Source organism: Myotis myotis, unplaced genomic scaffold, assembly GCF_014108235.1.
Source record: "Myotis myotis isolate mMyoMyo1 unplaced genomic scaffold, mMyoMyo1.p scaffold_m19_p_1, whole genome shotgun sequence".
Lineage (NCBI taxonomy): Eukaryota > Metazoa > Chordata > Mammalia > Chiroptera > Vespertilionidae > Myotis > Myotis myotis.
In genome coordinates, this window is record NW_023416313.1 from 160,643,924 (window position 1) to 160,664,939 (window position 21,016).

A 21,016-nucleotide genomic window follows, 5' to 3' on the forward strand; every position below is an offset into this window, starting at 1 on the left:
GTGTGACTATGCACAAATACCTGGTGCTCCCAACTTGACCCTCGTTTCCAGATCCTCTGCTATCTTTGAAAGGCATCCTAAACTTCTAAGGCAGTGGTTCTCAACCTTCTGGCCCTTTAAATACAGTTCCTCATGTTGTGACCCAACCATAAAATTTATTTTCTTTGCTACTTCATAACTGTAATGTTGCTACTGTTATGAATCATAATGTAAATATCTGATATGCAGGATGGTCTTAGGCGACCCCTGTGAAAGGGTCATTCGACTGCCATACGTTGAGAACCGCTGTTCTAAGGCTTCCCAGACAAATCTGGCTTAAATGGTAACTCATACAACTGAAAGACATAGTTAAAATCATGTTGTCTAGGTCCCTAATTGGTTGGACAGTAACTCCACCCACTCACTAAAAAATACCAGTTCTGAGAAGCAGATGGAGACGAAATCCCCATTTCCACTGCAAAGCTGTGAGAGGTCTCCTGGCAACTACCATAGCTCTGGTTCTATAGTACCACACTGAGGAATCTTCTCTGAGAAGATAGAACAAAAACTAACCCGCAAAACCGGGTTCTCTGTAATATTTGTAAGGCCTTTAATTTAGGGCCCCAACTTATTCTCAGATAGAAGGAGTAATTACACAATGGGGAAGGCTACCTTCCTTAAGAAGTGTTAAAGATTTTAGCTTATTTCATAGGTGTGGAATTTTCTAACATAGCTTTCTTTTTTTTCTTTTTTAAATATATTTTTATTGATTTCAGAGAGGAAGGGAGAGGGAGAGAGAGAGAGAAAATCAATGATGAGAGAGAATCGTGAATCAGCTGCCTCTACACACCCCCTACTGGGGATCGAGCCTACAACCTGGGCATGTGCCGTGACTGGGAATGGAACTATGACCTCCTCCTGGTTCATAGGTAGACTCTCAACCACTGAACCATGCCAGTTGGTCTGACATAGCTTTCTTGCCTGAATTCAAAGTAGAGACTGGAATCATATCAACAGTTCTGTGTTCTCTATCCCTGTTCCCTGTCCCCAACTTCTGTTCACTTGACGATGTAGTTATGGTGGCAGTACACTTAGTTTATCTCTTTTAACTACATAGATGGGATGGTTAGCCTTTCTCCAAAATTGAGTGCTGCTTCGTATACCACCCATTTTTTTCTGGAGGAATTTGTCCCCTTTGAGTTCTCAGCTCATGATATCCCTGAAGTTATAGATCCCCTACTGCTGATTGAAGTCTTCCAAACTATACATCCTTTTGTAGCCTAATTTGATAGCTGTTCATGGGAAAACATGGGGCAGCACTTTCTTTCTTTCCTAGAGAGCCACCTGACATTTGTGTGTGGTCTAATTGCCTGCCATCCAGCCAAACACCTGTATTCAGGGTCAGCAGAGGCAGTTGGCTCCAGGAAATGCAAGGAGTCCACCAGAGACCTTCCAGGAGGCATTAGGCCTCCTACCAAAAGTCAGGTACCTTTCCTGTCTCATTTTCCCCGTCATTGTTCATTTTCCTTCCTGTCCCCAGTGTGTCTAACCCTAGAGAGTTGTAGATGCCATCCTTTTCATCCTTGGGGAGGCTTAGTATATTGAGCACCACCTGAACAATCCAGTGTCGTGATGACACACACTGAGGCAAAGTAAATGAGGCAAAAGCACCCTGTATACCAGGGTGGGCCAAAATGAAAATTCTCAATACAGCTTGGTGCCCACGCTGTTAGTGGTAGATTCCCCACATACGGCCTTTTTCAGACTATAAATCACTTTCTCTCCACATACCTCTCTTTGGATCCTGAAAATGTGAGGGATAATGCTGTTCAGATCAGGTGCTAGAACCAGAACCCACCAGATCTGGATGCCTTCAATGGAAAAGAAACCACAGTCCAGGAGGACCCACAGGATCTCAGCATAAGACAGCACATGGCTCAGAAGGGTCAAACTGAGAAGCCCAGCAAGCATAGACGAGTTATCCAGATGTCAGCAGCATGGCTCCCAAGACTGAGAACTTCGAGGACCCCTTGAAACAGACCTCATTTTCAGGTATTGGAAATATCAGGGCCACCTAGGGAATCTATATACCCTACATACCTGATCTCAGGCAAATGCATGCAAATGTATATGTTTTGGGAGGTCACCCTGAAATTCTGAGCTGAACTCCATTTTAATGAGATGACTGATAGGGATTTAACACCTTATGCCCTCTGTCAGTTTGATAGGGACAAAAAAACATCCAGACAGTAATCTCTAAAGTTTTCTGAGCCTTGTATCTCACGTACTGCATAGTCAAGGAGTCTCTATTAGAGCTTGTTTCTGGGATGCGATTGGTGTTTTATGGTGATTTCACATTAGCCTATGGTATGGGTGTAGTCTGGAGATTTAAAACAAGCTGCATACATCCACTTGTTCAGAATAACAGCTTTTTATTTGAGGTTCAGAGAAATAGAGCCCAAAGTGCAAGAGGATCCTATTCAGCTCACAGCTGCAGTTCTCAGATTTCACTGATGAGACAGATTCTGACAAAACCAGCACTCTTAGTGCCTGCCTCCCCAACACCTTTAAACTCTTAAAGCAGTAACCTTGTTAGCAAGATCTGTTGTTAATTTTTGAAATCCTTCTTCCCAATACCCAACCCCCAATCTGCCTTTTAATAAGCAACCAGGAAACAACCAGGCTTCATTCAACATTATCTTAAGTGTTGTTCAGCTCAGGCTACAATAACAAAATACCATAGAGTGGATGTTTTAAAAGAAAAGACATCTATTTCTCACAGTTCTGGAGTCTGGGGAATCCAAAATCTAGGTGTCTGTTGAGGATTCTATCCCTGGTTTATAGATTGTCACCTTCTTGCTGTATATTTACATTATGGAGGGAGAGCTAACTTTCTGGTCCCTTCTTGTAAGGGCACTAATCCCATCATGACCGCACCCTTATGCCCTCATCTAAGCCTTATCACCTCCCAAAGGCCCCATCTCCAAATACCATCACACCGAAGGTTAGAGCTTCAATACATGAATTTGGGGGGACACACAATTCAGTCATAGCAAACATGATGTTCCTGAGACACAGTAATCTATGTATATAAAAGGCTAATATGCAAAGTGTCCCCACAGGAGTTTGACCGGGAGACTAGTTCTATCACTCACTATGATGTGCGCTGACCACCAGGGGGCAGCGTGGAATGAAGGAAGGCCCCAGCTGGCAGCCAGGGAAGGGAGGCCCCTGCCGCCAGCCAGAAGGCCCCAATCAACCCTGATTGCCGGCCAGGCCTAGGGACCCTACCCATGCATGAGTTTCGTGCACCAGCTTCTAGTGTTATAATACAAGCTGAAGTATTACCCTGTGTATTATCTCCAGGTCATGCTCTGGACATCTAGGCTTTGAAGAAGAAATGGTTACAGGTTCAAATGCATATATTTTCTCAGTAGGGTCCCCGTGTAGTATCTTGCCTATTTCTGATGACAGAATAATAAGGTAGATATTTAATAAAGAAGCTTACAGAGACCGAGGCCGGTTTGGCTCAGTGGATAGAGCGTCGGCCTGCGGACTGAGGGGTCCCGGGTTCGATTCCAGTCAAGGGCATGTGCCTGGGTTGCGGGCACATCCCCGGTGGGAGATGTGCGGGAGGCAGCTGATCGATGTTTCTCTCTCATCGATGTTTCTGACTCTCTGTCTCTCTCCCTTCCTCTCTGTAAAAAATCAATAAAATATATTAAAAAAAAAAAAAAGAAGCTTACAGAAGAAAATCTAAAAAAAAAAAGGAGTTATCAATAAAATGTTGACAGCTTTTTTTAGAACTGTTTTTTGCTGTAGTGGTTTCAGTTATTTACCTTCAGTGAACATTTGACCGGGATTGAAAAAGAGAGAAGACCTAGTCTTATGACGTCAGAGCAGGGAAATTTATGCTGTCTTCTGAGTCTAACTAAAAAGCTATATCTTGTCTTTTACCTACTTCATATTGCTAATTTTGATGCTTTCTCATGACACATTTACTATCTTTTGCAGCCTGTTTGCAAGTTTTCAACAGAGACAACTCTTCTAGCAGCTTCTCCAAGGATGAAGGGATATATCTGAGCACCTCCATGAAGTAACCCCTTGCCTCTTCATCTAAGCCTGATGAAAATAGGACTTTGCCTAACCAGCTACCTCCTCAGCAGATGAGGCACAACTACCACTTAACCAACACTGTTTCTGCAGAAATGGCCAGGAACAGGCAGCTAATTTGGAAACTGGCCAAACAATCAGAAGCACACCTGGACAGGTTAATTGTACTTGGAAAATGGGCATTAGCCCAGCATGAACTTGCTAACATTCTCCATAGAGAATCGGTGCTTGCAATAAACCAACTGGCTGCAACTATGAAAGGGACAGTTGGTTCCCTACAGCAATTTAATTAAAGGTCTTGATCAAGAGGTTATTGCTGAGAGAGGTTTTTGCTCACTCTTCTAGGCCTTTTAGGTTAACTGTTCCATACAGTATAGTAGAGAGACCTGGTGCCAGAGGAAAAACAAGAACTCTGTCCATCAGGGATAACGTGATGAGGTCATAATTTCCCTTTTTAATACCCACTGCCATTTAAATGTGTGTTTTAGGGGCATTTGTTAACTCAGTCACAGTCTCTAGTAGTTGTGATTCCCAGTTCTGGGTGAACAAAAAGTTTTTTGGTTTTTTAAAAATATATTTTTATTGATTTCAGAGAGGAAGGAAGAGGGAGAGATAGAAACATCAATGATGAGAGAGAATCATTGATTAGCTGCCTCCTGCATGCCCCCTACCGAGGATCGAGCCTGCAACCCAGGCATGTGCCCTTCACCGGAATTAAACCTGGGAACCTTCAGTCCAAAGGCTGACACTCTATCCACTGAGCCAAACCAGCTAGGGCAAAAAAGTTTTGTTTTAATATAATTATGATCAAGCCACTAGAATACATAGTCAAGACTGTTTCTACTGCCATGATTTTTACAACCTGTCTGATATTTTTGCCCATATGGCCAAAAAAACTAGACTTATGGATGACAGACCAGGTTTTGCATTGAGTATGGGATAAATCAAATAGAAAAAGGGAATTAATACTCTTTACCAAACTATGAGAGGTAAACCTCTGAATAAAGGTTTATGAAAAAAACAAATAGAGACTTTTACTAAAAGGAACCTCCAAAATACATTCCTTTCTCTGAGGATTTATCTCATCTTCTCTGTGTAGGTGGACATTTACACATCTTAAATTTTTTAAAGGTGTAAACCCCTGCTGTCTGACCTCATTTAAAATGTTATATATTTCTTTACTTATTTTACATAAATCCATCTTGCTGCAATTTGAGTGTAACTGCTACTATTATCTAAGTATTAACACTAAATCTTAATTGAAGTGATCTAACTTAAATATGTTATCTTAACATATTTTTCATTGTCATTTCCAATCATCACTAATAAGAGGAAGAGAATGGATAATTTATTTGTATATTATTGTTTAATAAATGTCCAGACAGGTCCCTAGAGAACAGGAATATCTAGAAATTCTTAATGTTTTAGATAGAATAAAACATTCATGTCCAGACTTTTTAAAAACTATATATTTTTATTGATTTCAGAGAGGAAGGAAGAGGGAGGGAGGGAGGGAGAGAGAGAGAGAGAGAGCAAGAGAGAGAGAGAAGAGAGAGAAACATCAACAATGAGAGAGAATCATTGATCGGCTGCCTCCTGCATGCCCCACACTGGGGATTGAACCCACAACCCAGGCATGTGCCCTGACCGAATCAAACCCAGGACCCTTCAATCCACAGGCCAACGCTCCATCCACTGAGCCAAACTGACTAGGGCCAGACTTCTTGACAGAGCAAGGTTTTGGTGGAAGAATTGGGCAATAACTGGCAGTTAAGAAGCCCAGGGAAGTGGTTCATAAACTGTCACCCACAGAGCCGTGAGGCTTCCATGGAGGTGTCTCACACTCCATGCAGAGAGGGGCGGGGGCTTAAAGGTCGGGGTTGTGAGCTACTTCCCGCTATCTTCAACCTAAATAGCTTTTCTTATTGAACTTCTGAGCGTCCACTGCTGTTTAAAAAAAAAAAATTAAGCCACTAAAAACAGCATGAAACAGATCATAGGAGCAAATGTATACTAAGGAAATTATGTGCTTGGAACATGAAGCTATGTTGGTGGTAAAAGATAAGAATGAATCTAGATATTGGCCTTAAAAAGAGTTACCTAATTGGAAAAATTGGCTTGCTTAATTAAGTTAAAAAGACAACAAAATGGGCTTTGTAAGTTTGGTTGCATAAGGTTATTGTGTAAAAGCAGGGTTATTGCTACCTCCTCTCATATAATTCAGATTCTTCCCTAGGATGCAGCTTCAAGAACAAAACATACAGACCAGTCTTTGGTTTTAAAAAACAATTTTTTAAAAGCGATTTCACTAAAATAGTAGGATCTCTGAGTGCATAAATTAGACACAATTTGTTAATCATATATAGACAGACAACCCATATACCCTCTGCTTAACATTTTTTCCCCCCATTTTTGCCTCCCAAAGTCTCTGAAGGCCCTGCTCAAGTCCGTCTTCCTCCGGAGAGATTTCCCAGAACCCCTCTCCTTAGAATCATCATTAATATTCTCCTTATTTGTTCTCCCACAGCACATTCTTTGTCCTTCTAGCTTGGCATAAAATGCTTTATGTTTACTATGTATGTTTTGTCTCTAAATTACCATCTTCCTAAGAGTACAGCCATCTTTTTCACAACAAACAGCACATCACAATATTAGATAACAAATGTTAGTTGAATTTGGGAGGGCAATAGAAATATATGTCTAATTTGGGAAAGAATGTGTAATCTAACAGGATTTTAGCTTTATATTTGGATACATTTTCAAATTTAGAATTCTGACAGCACACTAATTCAAATATATAAAAGAACTTTAAACACCTAATCAATAATTACAGTATGATGGAGGTCAGGGGGAAGAGGGTATATTGGTCAAAGACTACAGACTTTCAGCTCTAAGGTAAATAACTTCTAGAGACCTAATGTACAGTATAGTGATTATAGTTAATAATACTCTATTATATACTTGAAAGTTTCTAAAAGTAGATCTTAAATATTCTCACGACAAAAAGATGATAATTATGAGACATGATGCAATGTTAACTAAGGCTATGGTGATAATCATTTTGCAGTATATAAGTGTATCAACACATTGTACACATTAAACTTATACAATGTGATAAGTTTTATCAGACTCTAGTTGGTATAAGACTTATACCAACTAGAGGCCCGGTGGATGAAATTTGGGCACAGGTAGGGTCCGTAGGCCTGGCCAGCGATCAGGGCAGATTGGGGCCTTCTAGCTGCCGACTGGGGCCTTCTTTCTGGCTGCTGGGCCAGGACCTCCCTTCCCTGGCTGCTGGCCGGGGCCTTCCTTCAATCCGTGCCGCCCCTTGGTGGTCAGCGCACGTCATAGTGAGGGATCGAACTCCCAGTCGAACTCCCAAGGGGACAATTTGCATATTAGGCATATATATATATAATTACATTTCAATAAATCTGGGGCAAATAATTACAATATGATTACTACTACAACATAACCCTGTCTTTAAAATGTCTGTAAAAGCAGCCACTGCACTGTTTACCTGGTCACTCTTCAGTGTCATGTCACTGTTTAAGTGCCTGACTACTTTTCTATATTCCCCAAAGTGAGGTTCCAGTAACATCGCTTTTTTTGGTGCTGCTTTGATATTGTCCTACTTCCTATCTCTTACTTGCACACTGCATCTGCTCTATACTATGTCACACAACCTACCCAGCTTAGCCTTTCATTTTACAAACAGTAACAATGTCCCCAGTAATAACCGAATTTGCCATCACACTTAATGAAGGATTTGCAATCCACCAGTGTGTCATGGCACAGCAGTTGAAAAAAACAGTCTTAAAATATTTCTCTGATCTAAATGCCTCATTTTGTAACCTTAATGAAGCCCCTTCTACTCTCTTGGGTTTTGTTATTTTGTGTCTTATTTTTCAAATCCTGTATTCGCTTTCTAATTCTATGTTGCTTCCATCTCCCATTGTAAGCAGAATTTTACCTAAGTTGCCAAGCCTCTTAATAAAGCTGAGAAAATCCAAGCCTCTTAAGAAAGCAGAGACTATCCCAGCCTCTTGAGAAAGTTTCCAAGGCCATACGCTCAGATGTACAGGAAGAACCTTGATTTTAATGTAACAAGCCTCATATATCTATACTAGAGAGCCCCAATGACCACTGTTTTACTCTCTATCCTATTCTATTCTATTCTATTCTATTCTATTCTATTCTATTCTATTCTATTCTATTCTATTCTATTCTATGGCTTGTTACTCTTCATCTTTCATTCAGCTGGAATCCAGTTACTCTAGTTTTAACATCAGACTCTTATTCTCTAGACATCTATAGTTTGTCAGAGATACAGTGGTCATATGTCCTAATTTTGCAAGAGGAGTTTCAGTTTATATGTGTAATCCAGTGTAATAATTAATAGAGACCATAGTCTAATAATTTATAGTCTAATAATTTATAGTCTAATAATTTATACTCTTAAAGGTCCTGGTCCAGACAATTATGTTTTCCTAGCCATACAATACATAGAAGGTGTTTCTTGTCTCCCACAGGTATAGCCAAGCAAGTACATACATAGATTGGGGAGCTTTATTTCTTCATGATTGCCATTCTCCAGTTTGCTTGGCCTGTAATAATTTAAACATAGTTTTCTAATTATTGTCATTTGACTGTAGAACTGATCATCACTGGGTTAACCTATGGAAATTAATCTCATATGTCTGTGCCCAGGTTCCTCTTTTGGCTGAAGTTTTTGGTATAGAGGGAAATATTTTCAGGCTTAAAATCAATGAAGAAACTCCCCTGAAGCCCAGGTATGAAGTCCCAGATGTCATCACAAGCAAACCAAGTACTGTAAGGTAAGCCAAGGATCGAAATATCTTGAGTACACCCTCACTGGGTTATTTTATCATACTTTGAGTAGTAGATTTTGTGTACACCTCATAGTTTGTCTATCCAAATCCACAATCACTTGCAGAGTTAGTTTCCATTTTGTAAATTACCCATTCTGTTTTCTCATCTACCATTTGACTCATCAACACTTATTAAAGGATAGAGCCGGAGCTTTTGATCCCTTCTTTCCTCACAAAGCAAACAGTTGATCTGCCAGGCTTTTGGGAGCAAATAGAAGAAGAGCTATTTCATTTACTCACCCTGATTATCACAGGGCTCCAGAGATCTAATACACTAGCCAAACTCCCATGCTTACAGTTAGATTGACTCACTTTCAATTAAGGGTAGTCTTAGAAGTGTAACATCTAATTGATTTAGAGCAGAGATTAATTAACAGTCTCTAGGTGAAATAAAATCTTTGGGGATTAAAGCATTTTCATATACCTGCAGAATCTTTATCACTTCTCAGCACACTTTCCAGTGATATCTCAACTTGGTTCTGCCTGTTGACTTCTGTTATTTTTTCATATTATTCCCCTAAAGGAATATAAGATTATGCCAGATGCTTTAATTTTCACTACATTATCATAGTTTATGTAGATTATTTTTCCATGAAAAATAACTTTTATTATTTCAATGAAAATAAAAGATCAGTAGGTTATAAGGAGAAATTAATTCAGTTATGATAGAACCATCATAAATTTAAAATACATCTATTCATTAAGCCACTACTATATGCCAATATTTAGGAAATGGGAATTAAAAAGAAACTGTTCTCAAGGCTTTTCAGTTGGGCAAATGATTGTATATGTAAGACACACACACACACACACACACATCTCCACATGGCCATACTACATTATGTTTTACTATCCTAAAGGAATCATTTTACTAGTAGATCATTTAACATTTTTATATCTGTGCTCATAAGTAAAATTGGTCTGTAGTTTTCTTGTGTGTATATTCTTTTTTTAATTTATTGGGGTGACATTGACATTATTGGGGTTAATAAGATTATATGGGTTTCAAGTGTACAATTCTATGATATATCATCTGTATATTTCACTGTGTGCCCACCACCCAAAGTCAAATCTTCTTCTATCACCATATGTTTGACTCCCTTAATCCTTACTACCCTTTTTCCCCTTCCCTCTGGAAACCACCATATTGTTGTCTGTGGTGATAAGTTTTTGTTTGTTTATCTTGTTTGTCTACTTGTAACTTTCAGTTTTATATTCCACATGAATGAAATCATTATTTTGCTTAGCTTGATATTCTCAAGATCCATCCATGTTGTCACAAATGGCAGTATTTCATCTTTTCTTATGGCTGAGTAGTATTCCATTGTATATATGTACTCTATCTTCTTTATCTAATCATCTACCAAAGGACACTTCAGTGTTTGCATGTCTTGGCCATCATGAATATAGTGCTTCAGTGAACATAGGTTGCATATATTTTTTTGAATAAGTATTTTCAAATTTTTGGGTAGACCCAGAAGAGGAGTTGCTGGGTCATATGGTAACTATATTCTTAATTTTTTGAAGACCCTCCATGCTGTTTTCTATAGTGGCCCTAAGTTTACATTCCCACTGCAGTGAATGAGGGTTCCTTTTTCTTCATAACCCCTCCAACACTTGTTATTATTTATCTTGTTGATAATAATCAATATAACAGTTGTGAGGTGATATTCATTGTAGTTTTGATTTGCACTTTTCTAATAGCAAGTCAAGTTAAGCATCTTTTCATATGTCTGTTGACCATTAATTTGTATGTTGTCTTCTTGGGAGAAGTGTTTGTTCAGTCCTCTGCCCATTTTTTAATTAGTTTGGGTATTAAGTTGTATGAGTTCTTTATATATTTTTGATATTAAATCCTTGTCAAAGTGGTAGTTTTCTTTTTCTGTGCTGTCTTTGCTATATTTGGGGGTCAGGGTGATATCAGCTTTATGTAGTAAATATGGTATATTGGTTCTGCTTCTATTCCAATCATTTGTAGAAAGCCTTTGGCTATTGCAGTAACTAGAGAGCTAAAAACTACATCTCTCCATTTCCCACATTCCCACATTTCCCACATTCCCACATTCCCATGTAGCTAGTTTCAGATGTCAGGCAGGTTCCATCAATCAGATGCATTTACAGTATCTTGATTTCAGAACTGAGTTTCCCATTTTGCTGGTATGGATTTGGAAGATATAGAATGGCTCTAAAGCTACACTGGCTAATGCAGTGGTTTCCTGATCTCTGGATTGCAGCTAAGTGGCATGATCCTGGAGCCCAACCAGTTGCCACAGTGACTTCTGATTACCCAACTTCCTGATTCTAGCTGAGATGGAAGTTCCATTGGCCATATAGTTATGTAGTATTAGAGGCCCAGTGCACAAAATTTGTGCACGGGTAGGGTCCCTAGGCCTGGCAGGCGATCAGGGCCGATTGGGGCCTTCCTTCCCCCGGCTGCCAGCTGGCAGCCAGGGCGTTCCTTCATTCCACACCACCCCCTGGTGGTCAGCACACATCATAGCGGGCGGTCAAACTCCCGAGGGGAGTATAAGCCAATATCTGCCTGGGGCTACCCAGCATGAGCTACAAAGCAATCTGCACATGGCTGCTACTTGTTCTGAGATGCTCAGGAGAGGCCAAGTTGTGAACCAAGGCCACTATTGCAAGCCTGAGGCCACTTGGAGAGAGGTACAGAATACGCCGAGGCTGGATGCTGCTTGTTTGAGAATTTTTAGGAAAGTCTGAAGCATGAGCCAAGACAGGTCTTTCATGTGGAAAAGCCACTGGAAACACCTTGGCTGGACTTGCAAGTTGGTGTGATGGGGTCTCTGGGAATCACCAGGTCAGGAAGAACAGTGATAGCCAGGTTGATGGAAACTTAGATATAGCCCCCGCCTGCCAACTGTCTGGGGGAAGGGCTTAGAAGAGGAACAATAAACTCTGCCAGCACTTCTGTCTGGGAGAAAGCTGCCTCTCCAACTCTCACCCTGATGCCAGACACTTCAGTTCCTCTCCATATGACCCTGTGCCTTTCAAACTACAGCCCCAGTGCTGGAACTCAGGGTGAGTCTGAGTAAGTCTGTGTTCTGGACCTTTAAGAACTAACTGGGACTCCAGAAGCTCTCTGTCTCACTGAGCCACAATCCTGGCTGATTCTTAACAATCAGAAATTATGGGGATTTCTCTTCCTGGCACTGGAACCCTGGACTCGGGAGCCTAGTGTGGGACTGGAACCACTCACTCCTCAGGGAGTAGCCAAGATATCCCTCCTGATTTTTGTCCACCACATGTAGGTGTGGGATCAGCACATTCCACATCTCCATTCCTCCCACCAGTCTCTCTGTGGCTTCTTCTCTATACCCTTAGCTGTAGGACTCCATTCAGTTTGATTTCAGGTGGCTCTGAGTGTTAGTTGTTCTGTAGTTGTATTTTTTATGTCATGGGAGTATGCAAGTACCACGTTTATCTTGACTGGATCTATTTATTCTTGCTTTTATTATTTTTACATTACAGATGAGGAAACTGTGAAGTAGAAAGATTAACTTGTCCAAAGTTATATACCTATTGCATGGAGCTATCTTCAATCCAGGCTCTCTGACACCAAAGCCCACGCTCTCAGTTATGGCTCTCCATTGCCTTATCTATGCTGTGTCACATAAATATTGATTTACTAATTAATGAATTTGAACTGAGAAATATGTTGAGCCATATAAACCTACAATAATTGGTTTTTCTATTCCTGCTTTGTTTTCTAGGCTGATTTCATGCTCAGGAGATACAGGCAATCTCATATTGGCAGATGAAAAAGGAGATCTAAAGTGTCATATCACAGCTAACCCATTCAAAGTAGACTTGGTGTCTAAAGAAGAGGTTGTGATGAGCATAAACTCCCTGGGCCAATTGTATTTTGAGCATCTGCAGATTCCTCTCGAGCAAAGGTATTTTTGCACATTACTTGACACATAAAGAATATAAGAAAACCTGATTGTGAATACCAGTTGCCTAAATCTATAATATATCAACACAGAAAATTGGTTTGCCTTATTTTATGGAATAATGTTCTGAAATTTTTCATCTTTCACCTGTGCAGGTGAATGCAGGCTTAATGATAAGAATGATTCCCATACTTTTGCAAGCATAACACTCTTAACACATCCTGTGTAATGGCATTCTCAACCCTCTGCACCCTCTTAAAAAAGCACTCTGTTGACTTGATAAATATTAATATGAACTAATCAGAATTTCACTTTATTCCTTTACAATAACATGAGTTACCCTAGACTTATCTATGAGAAATGTTAAATATAAAGACACATGATTAAAAGTAAAGAGATGGAGAAAGATGTACCATGCTAACACTAATCAAAATAAAGTGAAAGTAGTTATATTAATTTCAGAAAGATTAGACTTCAGAACAAGAAAGTTATGCCCTAGCCCAGTGGTTGGCAAACTCATTAGTCAACAGAGCCAAATGTCAACAGTACAACGATTGAAATTTCTTTTGAGAGCCAAATTTGTTAAACTTAAACTATATAGGTAGGTACATTGTTATTAACTTAATTAGGGTACTTCTAAGGCTTAGGAAGAGCCACACTCAAGGGGCCAAAGAGCCACATGTGGCTCGCGAGCCTCAGTTTGCTGACCACAGCCCTAGCCAGTTTGGCTCAGTGGATAGATCGTCAGCTTGCGGACTGAAGGTTCCCAAGTTTGATTCCTGTCAGGGACACATGCCCAGGTTGCAGGCTCAATCCCCAATAGGGGACGTGCAGGAGGCAGCCAATCAGTGATTCTCTCTCATCATTGATGTTTTTCTCTCTGTGTCTCCCTCTTCCTTCCTCTCTGAAATCAATAAAAATATATTTTTTTAAAAAAAGAACAAGGAAAGTTAGCAGGGATTAAGAAGAGCATTATGTAATGATAAAAGGGGTCAATTCTTTGAGAAAACATAACAGTCCTTAGTGTGTATGTGCCTAACAACAAAACATCAGAATACATTAGGCAAAACTGATAGAACTGCAAGAAGAAATAGACAAATCCACTGTTATAATTAGACATTTAACACCTTTATATCAGAAATGGATCGATCCAACAGAGAGAAAATCAGTATGAACATAGTTGAATTCAACAGCAAAATCAATCAACTGGATATAATTGGCATCTATAGATTTTCTTATTCAACAACAGTAGAATATACATTCTTCTCAAGCTCACATGGGACATTTTTACCAAGATAGACCATATTTTGAGTCATGAAACACACCTTAAAAATTTTAAAAGAATATCAATCATACCATGCTCTCAGATCACAATGGAATTAACCAGACATAAATAGCAGAAATATGGAAAATTCCAAAATACTTGGAGATTAAATAACACACTTTTAAATAACACATAAGCCAAAGAAGAAACCTCTAAAAAAATTAAAAATGTTTTGAACTAAATGAAAATACAACTTATTAAAAATTGTGGCATGTAGAAAAAGCAGTGCTTAGAGGGAATTTTTAGCATTGAATGAATGTATTAGAAGAGAAAAGATACATCTGATTAGGGTTTAATAACCAAAATTTATTAAAAACATACATCTCAACACCAAAAAAACACACAAAAAAACCCACAAAAGCAATCCAATTAAAAAATGGGCCAAAACTGGTTTGGCTCAGTGGATAGAGCGTCGGCCTGCGGACTGAAAGGTCCCAGGTTCGATTCCGGTCAAGGGCATGTACCTGGGTTGCGGGCACATCCCCAGTGGGAAATGTGCAGGAGGCAGCTGATCAATGTTTCTCTCTCATCGATGTTTCTAACTATCTCTCTCCCTTCCTCTCTGTGAAAAATCAATAAAATATATATTAAAAAAAAAAATGGGCAAAGGACCTGAATAGACACTTCTCCAAAGAGAACATACAGATGGCCAAGAGACATATGAAAAGATGCTCAACATCAGTAATCATCTGAGACATGCAAATGAAAACCAAAATGAGATATCACTGTATACCTGTTAGAATGGCTATCATCAATAAATCAACAAACAACAAACGTTTCTGAGGATGCAGAAAAAAAGGAACCCTCATACACTATTAGTGAGAATGCAAATTGGTGCAGCAAAACAGTATGGAGTTACCTCAAAAAAATTAAAAATGGAACTGCCTTATGACCCAGCTATTCCACTTCTGGGAATACATCCTAAGAAGCCTGAAACACTAATTTGAAAGAATATATGCACCCCTTGGTTCATTGCAGCATCCTGTCTAATAAAGAGGGAATATGCTAATTGACCCTCATGCTGTCACAAAGATGGTGGCACCCACATCCAATAAGGAGGGGATATGCTAATTGACCTCCACACCCTCAAAGATGGTGACAGCCACAAGATGGCAGCGCCCAGTCCCCTTGGCCCTGCCGGGGCGCCTACCTCCGGAGTCCCCCAGTCCACTCAGCCCCCTAGCCACCCAGGGTCGGCCTGAAGCGCAGGCAAGCTTTGGCTGTCAACTGCCCAGCTGCCCAGGGCCAGCCTGAGGTGCAAGCAAGCCTCAGATGGTGGCTGCCCAGCTGCCCAGGGCCGCCCAAGGCTCAGATAACCAGGGCCAGCTGAGGCTTGCACTGCCGGCAGTGACAGCAGCAGAGGTGTGATGGGGCATCGCCTTCTCCTGATTGCCAGGTCGCCTCCCACCCCTGAGGGCTCCCGGACTGTGAGAGGTGGTAGGCTGGGCTGAGGACCCCCCCCCCCCCCCAGTGCATGAATTTTCATGCACCGGGCCTCTTGTTATTTATAATAGCCAATATATAGAAGCAGCCCAAGTGCCCATCAGAAGGTAGACTGGATTTTTTTTTTTAAAGCTGTGGAATATTTACACAATGGAATAAAACTCAGCCATAAAAAAGGAAGTCTTACCTTTTGCAACAGCATGGATGGACCTGGAGAGTATTGTGCTAAGTGAAACAAACCAGTCAGAGAAAGACAAATGTCATATGATTTCACTTATGTGCAGGATCTAAATAATAAAATAAACTAACAAAATAGAAACATTCAGATATAGAGAACAAACTTACAGCTATCAAAGAGGAAGGAGTTGTGGGGCTGAGTGAAAAAGATGAAGGCATTAAGCAAAAAACAAACAAAAAACCCCACCTCATAGACAGAGAATAGTATGGTGACTACCAGAAGAAAAGAGGCGTTGGGGGCAGTAGAAGATAAAAGGGGAATAAATGGAGATAGAAGGATCCTTGACTTGGAGTGGTAAACACACAATACACTGTACAGATGATGTATTATAGAACTATACATCTGAAACCTATATAATTTTTTTAATATATTTTATTGATTTTTTACAGAGAGGAAGGGAGAGAGATAGAGAGTTAGAAACATCGATGAGAGGGAAACATCGATCAGCTGCCTCCTGCACATCTCCTACTGGGGATATGCCTGCAACCCAGGTACATGCCCTTGACCGGAATCGAACCTGGGACCTTTCAGTCCGCAGGCCGACGCTCTATCCACTGAGCCAAACCGGAGTGAAACCTATATAATTTTATTAACCAATGTAACCCCAATGGATTCAATATAAATAAATAAATAAATAAATAAATAAATAAATAAATAAAATATATAAATCAGTAAACTAAGCTTCCACTTTAGGAAATTAGAAAAATAAGAGCTTATTAAATACAAATAACTAGAAGCAAAAATAATATTAAAAATTAGAGCAGAAATCAATGAAATTGAAAAGGAAATCAAAAGAGAACATCAACAAAACCAAAAGTGTTTCTTTAAAAAGATAAATGATACCCTAGCCAGTTTGGCTCGGTGGATAGAGTTTCAAAAGTTGGAAATGAAAATCTTTATAATTGAACAAAATTCCATCAGTCTTGCCATGTGTTAAACAATTTTATTTGTATTACAACAGAGCTACCAGAGAAAAGGAGAATGCATCAATTGACGCCTCTCAGGTAATCTAGATTGAGCAATTTGTCTTTTTTTTTATTATTATTTTAATCATCATCATCATTGTGTAGAACAGTGGCTCTCAACTTTGGCTGCACATTAGAATCACCTGGGAATCTTTTTAAAATCCTCATTTCTGGGCCTCATCCTCCGGAAATTCTTTTTCTTTGTTACTAATGTTGTGGCCTCACCCCATAACAAAGAAACAGAATTTCCGGAGGATGAGGCCCAGAAATCAGGGTTTTAAAAAGATTCCCAGGAGATTCTAATGTGCAGCCAAGGTTGAGAACCACTGGTGTAGAATATAATGTGTCCTGTTCTTTCCTTCTTCTACAGATGGATATTTGATAAATTCTCTGTAAATGTAATCATCTGTCTCTGTTGCTCATCTTATCTTCTCATTGATTCTTTCATTCATTTGTTCATGTATTTATTAATTTATAAAACAGGTAATTCCTGAGTGCCTGCTTTGTGCCAGCCACAAAAAAATGCTAGGCAAAGGGAGTCAGCAGTGAATAAAGCAAATCCTGTGTCTTTATGAAACTTAGAATCTATTTGGAAAGACAGGCACTAAATAATTACAGGTATGAAGAGTGTTACTGGTATGGGTTCACTCAGCAAGATAGACCACCGACTCAGAATTTAAATTTAAGAGCCTTTATTAAGCTGGCCAGCTGACTACAGTTACAGCACCCTGCTGAAGCAGAGGCTGAATAGCAGTGACAACCACAGGAGTTACATTTTATTATTAAATTTTGTGGAGGCCCAGAGAAAAATGTGTCTTTCAAATTCTGGGCCCCCCAATATGGAGGAAACTCTCTTTATTTATACTTTTTCCAGTCCTTTGTCTCCCAAATTTGGAATGAGACTTCCAGGCCTTCTGAGAAAGAAGGCCTGCATCCTGGGAAGGGGCATGAGACCATATCTCAAGGCCTGGCCTGATGTCAGTACCTTCCTATCTATGTGTTTTAGGAACAGACAGCACAGCATGACCTGTCTGGCCAAAGCGCCAGATATGCAGCCCAGCACATTACAAAAGGGTGCTTTAGGAGACTACAACAAGAAACTTGACCAGGATGAGGGTCAGGAAAGACCTCCTGAAGGAAATGATGTTAAAGCTGAAATTGATGCATGCAGATACAGTAGCTAGTTAAAAAAAAAAAAAAAGTGGGAAAAGCACATTCCAAATAGAAGGAATTGCATTTTCAAAAATCTTAGGTACAAAGGAGCACATTTGAAATAAATACATACATACATACATACACAAACATAACTTTTAGCAAGAGAAAAGAGCAAAGGAAAGGGTGCTGTGTCACTAGGCTAGAGAAACGGGCAGGGGCAATTCTGCTGAGACTCTTAAAATAATTCCTTTTTTTCTCATTAAACTTTGTTTTAATGGGTCTTAAAATTCTGTGACAGATTTTTGGTCAAGTTGTTTCCATTAAAAAGTACTGATTTTAAAAACTAATAACTTAAAAACTACCCCCCCATACACACACACACACACAAATGGTCCACAAAACAGTCTCCTTTCCTTCTGAAGGTTTTGACGATGTATTGTAATCATTAACCGGTCTTTTACCATTAAACTTAAATGGCCAGTAGAGACAAACAGTTCTGAGGCGTTCTTCCACCACTGATTAAGACGGGGTGGCAGGTGTTGGGGATAATACTCATTTAGCCTTCTGAGCTTTCTGAGCAGAGTTGGTGACTTTGTCAGCTCCAGCTGCCTTCTTGCCCACTGCTTTTATGACACCCACAGCAACTGTTTGTCTCATGTCAGGAACAGCAAAACAGCCCAGAGAAGGAGAGTCAGAGGAGCTCTCAACCAACACACATGGGCTTGCCAGGAACCATATCAACGATGGCAGCATCACCAGATTTCAAAAATTTAGGGCCATCTTCCAGCTTTTTCCCAGTACGATGATCAATCTCCTTTAGCTCAGCAAATCTGCAGGCAATGTGAGCTGTGTGACAGTTCAGCACAGGTGCATATCCAGCACTGATTTGGCCTGGATGGTTCAGGATAATCACCTGAGCTGTGAAGCCAGCTGCTTCTATTGGCGGGTCATTACCATGATAAACATCTTTGAAAGACATGTTCTTGACATTGAAGCTCACATTATCCCCAGGAAAAGCTTCACTCAAAGCTTCATGGTGCATTTCAACAGAGTTGACTTCAATTGTAACATTGACTGGAGCAAAGGTGACCATCATGCCACGTGTGAGAACACCAGTTTCCACCTGGCCCACAGGAACAGTACCAATACCATCATTTTGTAGACATTCTAGAGGGGCAGAGACAGGGGCTGGACGAGTTGGTGGCAGGATGCAATCCAGAGCTCCAAGCAGCACGGTTCCACTGGCATTGCCATCTTTATGAGTGACTTTCCTTCCCTTGAACCAAAGCATATTAGCACATGGCTCCAGCATGTTGTCTCCTTCCAACCAGAAATTGGCACAAATGCTGTGTCAGGGTTGTAGCCAGTTTTCTTAATTAGGTGCTAACTTCTTTAACAATTTCCTCTTACCTTTTCTGGCTATAAGATAGCTCAGTGGAATCCATTTTGTTAACACCAGCCATCAGTTTTTCACACCCAGTGTGTAAGCCAGAAGGGCATGCTCACAGTTCTGCCATTCTTGGAGATACCTGCTTCAAATTCCACTAGCAGCAACAATCAGGACAGCACAGTCAGCCTGAGATGTGCCTGAATCGTGTTTGTTTTTTCGTTTTGTTTTTGTTTTTATTTTGAATCATGTTTTTTATGAAGTCTCTGTTTCTTGGGGGCATCAATGATGATCATCTAATACTTGCTGGTCTCAAATGTCCACAGGGATATATCAGTGGTGATACTATGCTCATGTCCAGCTTTTGGTTTATCCCATACTTGAAGGTGCCCTTCCCCATCTCAGCAGCCTCCTCAAATTTTTCAATATTTCTTCCCTTCGATTACAACTTGGAAATCCCTTGGAAGAATCAGATGAAAGCTGTGAATCATCTCTATAGCAAAATAATTTGTTATCCTGTTTGAGGGAGTTCACAACTCTAAAGCTTATCCATAGATCCCAGGATAATAATCCCTACATGGAGAGTTCAGGTGTGGCAAAATAACATGTTACTAAACAATGAATGGGTCAACAATGAGATCAGGGAAGAAATCAAAGGATACCTTGAGACAAATGAAAATGAACACACAACAACCCAAATCCTATGGGACACAGCAAAAGCCGTACTAAGAGGGAACGACATAAGAATACTGGCCTACCTTAAGAAACAAGAAAACATTCAAATAAACAATCTAACTTTACACCTAAAGCTGTGGTCGGCAAACTTCGGCTCGCAAGCCACATGCGGCTTTTTGGCCCCTTGAGTGTAACTCTTCCTAAACCTTAGGAGTACCCTAATTAAGTTAATAGCAATGTACCTACCTATATAGTTTAAGTTTAACAAATTTGGCTCTCAAAAGAAATTTCAATCATTGTACTGTTGATATTTGACTCTGTTGACTAATGAGTTTGCCGACCACTGACCTAAAGAAACTAGAAAAAGAAGAACAAACAAAGCCCAAAGTGAGTAGAAGGAAAGAAATAATAAAGATTAAAGTGGAAATAAAGGACATAGGGACTAAAAAAAAAAACTAAAAAAACAATCAATGAAACCAAGAGTTGGTTCTTTGAAAAGATAAACAAAATTGACAAACCTTTAACCAGACTCAAAGAAAAAAAGAGAGAGGATCCAAATAAATAAAATCAAATAAAAGAGAAGTAAAAATTGACACCACAGAAATACAAAGGACTGTAAGAAAATGTGAACAACTATCTACACTAATAAAAGAGAAACATGGTAATTGACGTACGACTGCTACCCTTTTCATTGGCTAATCAGCGAGATATGCAAATTAACTGTCAGCCAAGATGGTGGCTGGCAGCCAGGCAGCTTGAAACTAACATGAGGCTTGCTTGCCTCAGTGATGGAGGATCGTTGGAGGAAACCAACATTCCCGCCTGCGGCTGCAGGCCTCTGAGCGAGCAGTTTAAGAAACATTGTAACAAATACTTCAGCCAGCAGATTCGCAACATTGTAAGCAAAGGCCAGAAACCTACTTTCAGCTGC

At 40.0% G+C, this 21,016-nt stretch overlaps 1 protein-coding gene and 1 pseudogene across 14 annotated transcripts in view; one reads left to right on the forward strand and one right to left on the reverse strand.

The window, feature by feature from the left end:
- GANC (glucosidase alpha, neutral C) overlaps positions 1–21,016 on the forward strand; it is a 77,325-nt gene that overhangs the window by 4,939 nt on the left and 51,370 nt on the right. For 8 of the 14 annotated variants that reach the window (XR_004965978.1, XR_004965979.1, XR_004965984.1 and 5 more), the window contains 3 exons: positions 8,803–8,930; positions 12,719–12,901; positions 16,865–16,907. Coding sequence is in view for 10 of the 14 variants with exons in the window: in XM_036298530.1 (XP_036154423.1) it covers positions 8,803–8,930; positions 12,719–12,901; positions 16,865–16,907 (354 nt within the window). In the remaining 4 variants the exon portion in view is untranslated. Of the gene's footprint in view, positions 1–1,315; positions 1,465–1,780; positions 2,032–3,993; positions 4,250–8,802; positions 8,931–12,718; positions 12,902–16,864; positions 16,908–21,016 lie in introns of those variants that run through there. The other 6 variants (XM_036298585.1, XM_036298548.1, XM_036298575.1 and 3 more) reach the window with 6 other exon arrangements.
- LOC118650347 lies at positions 18,576–19,501 on the reverse strand (annotated as a pseudogene).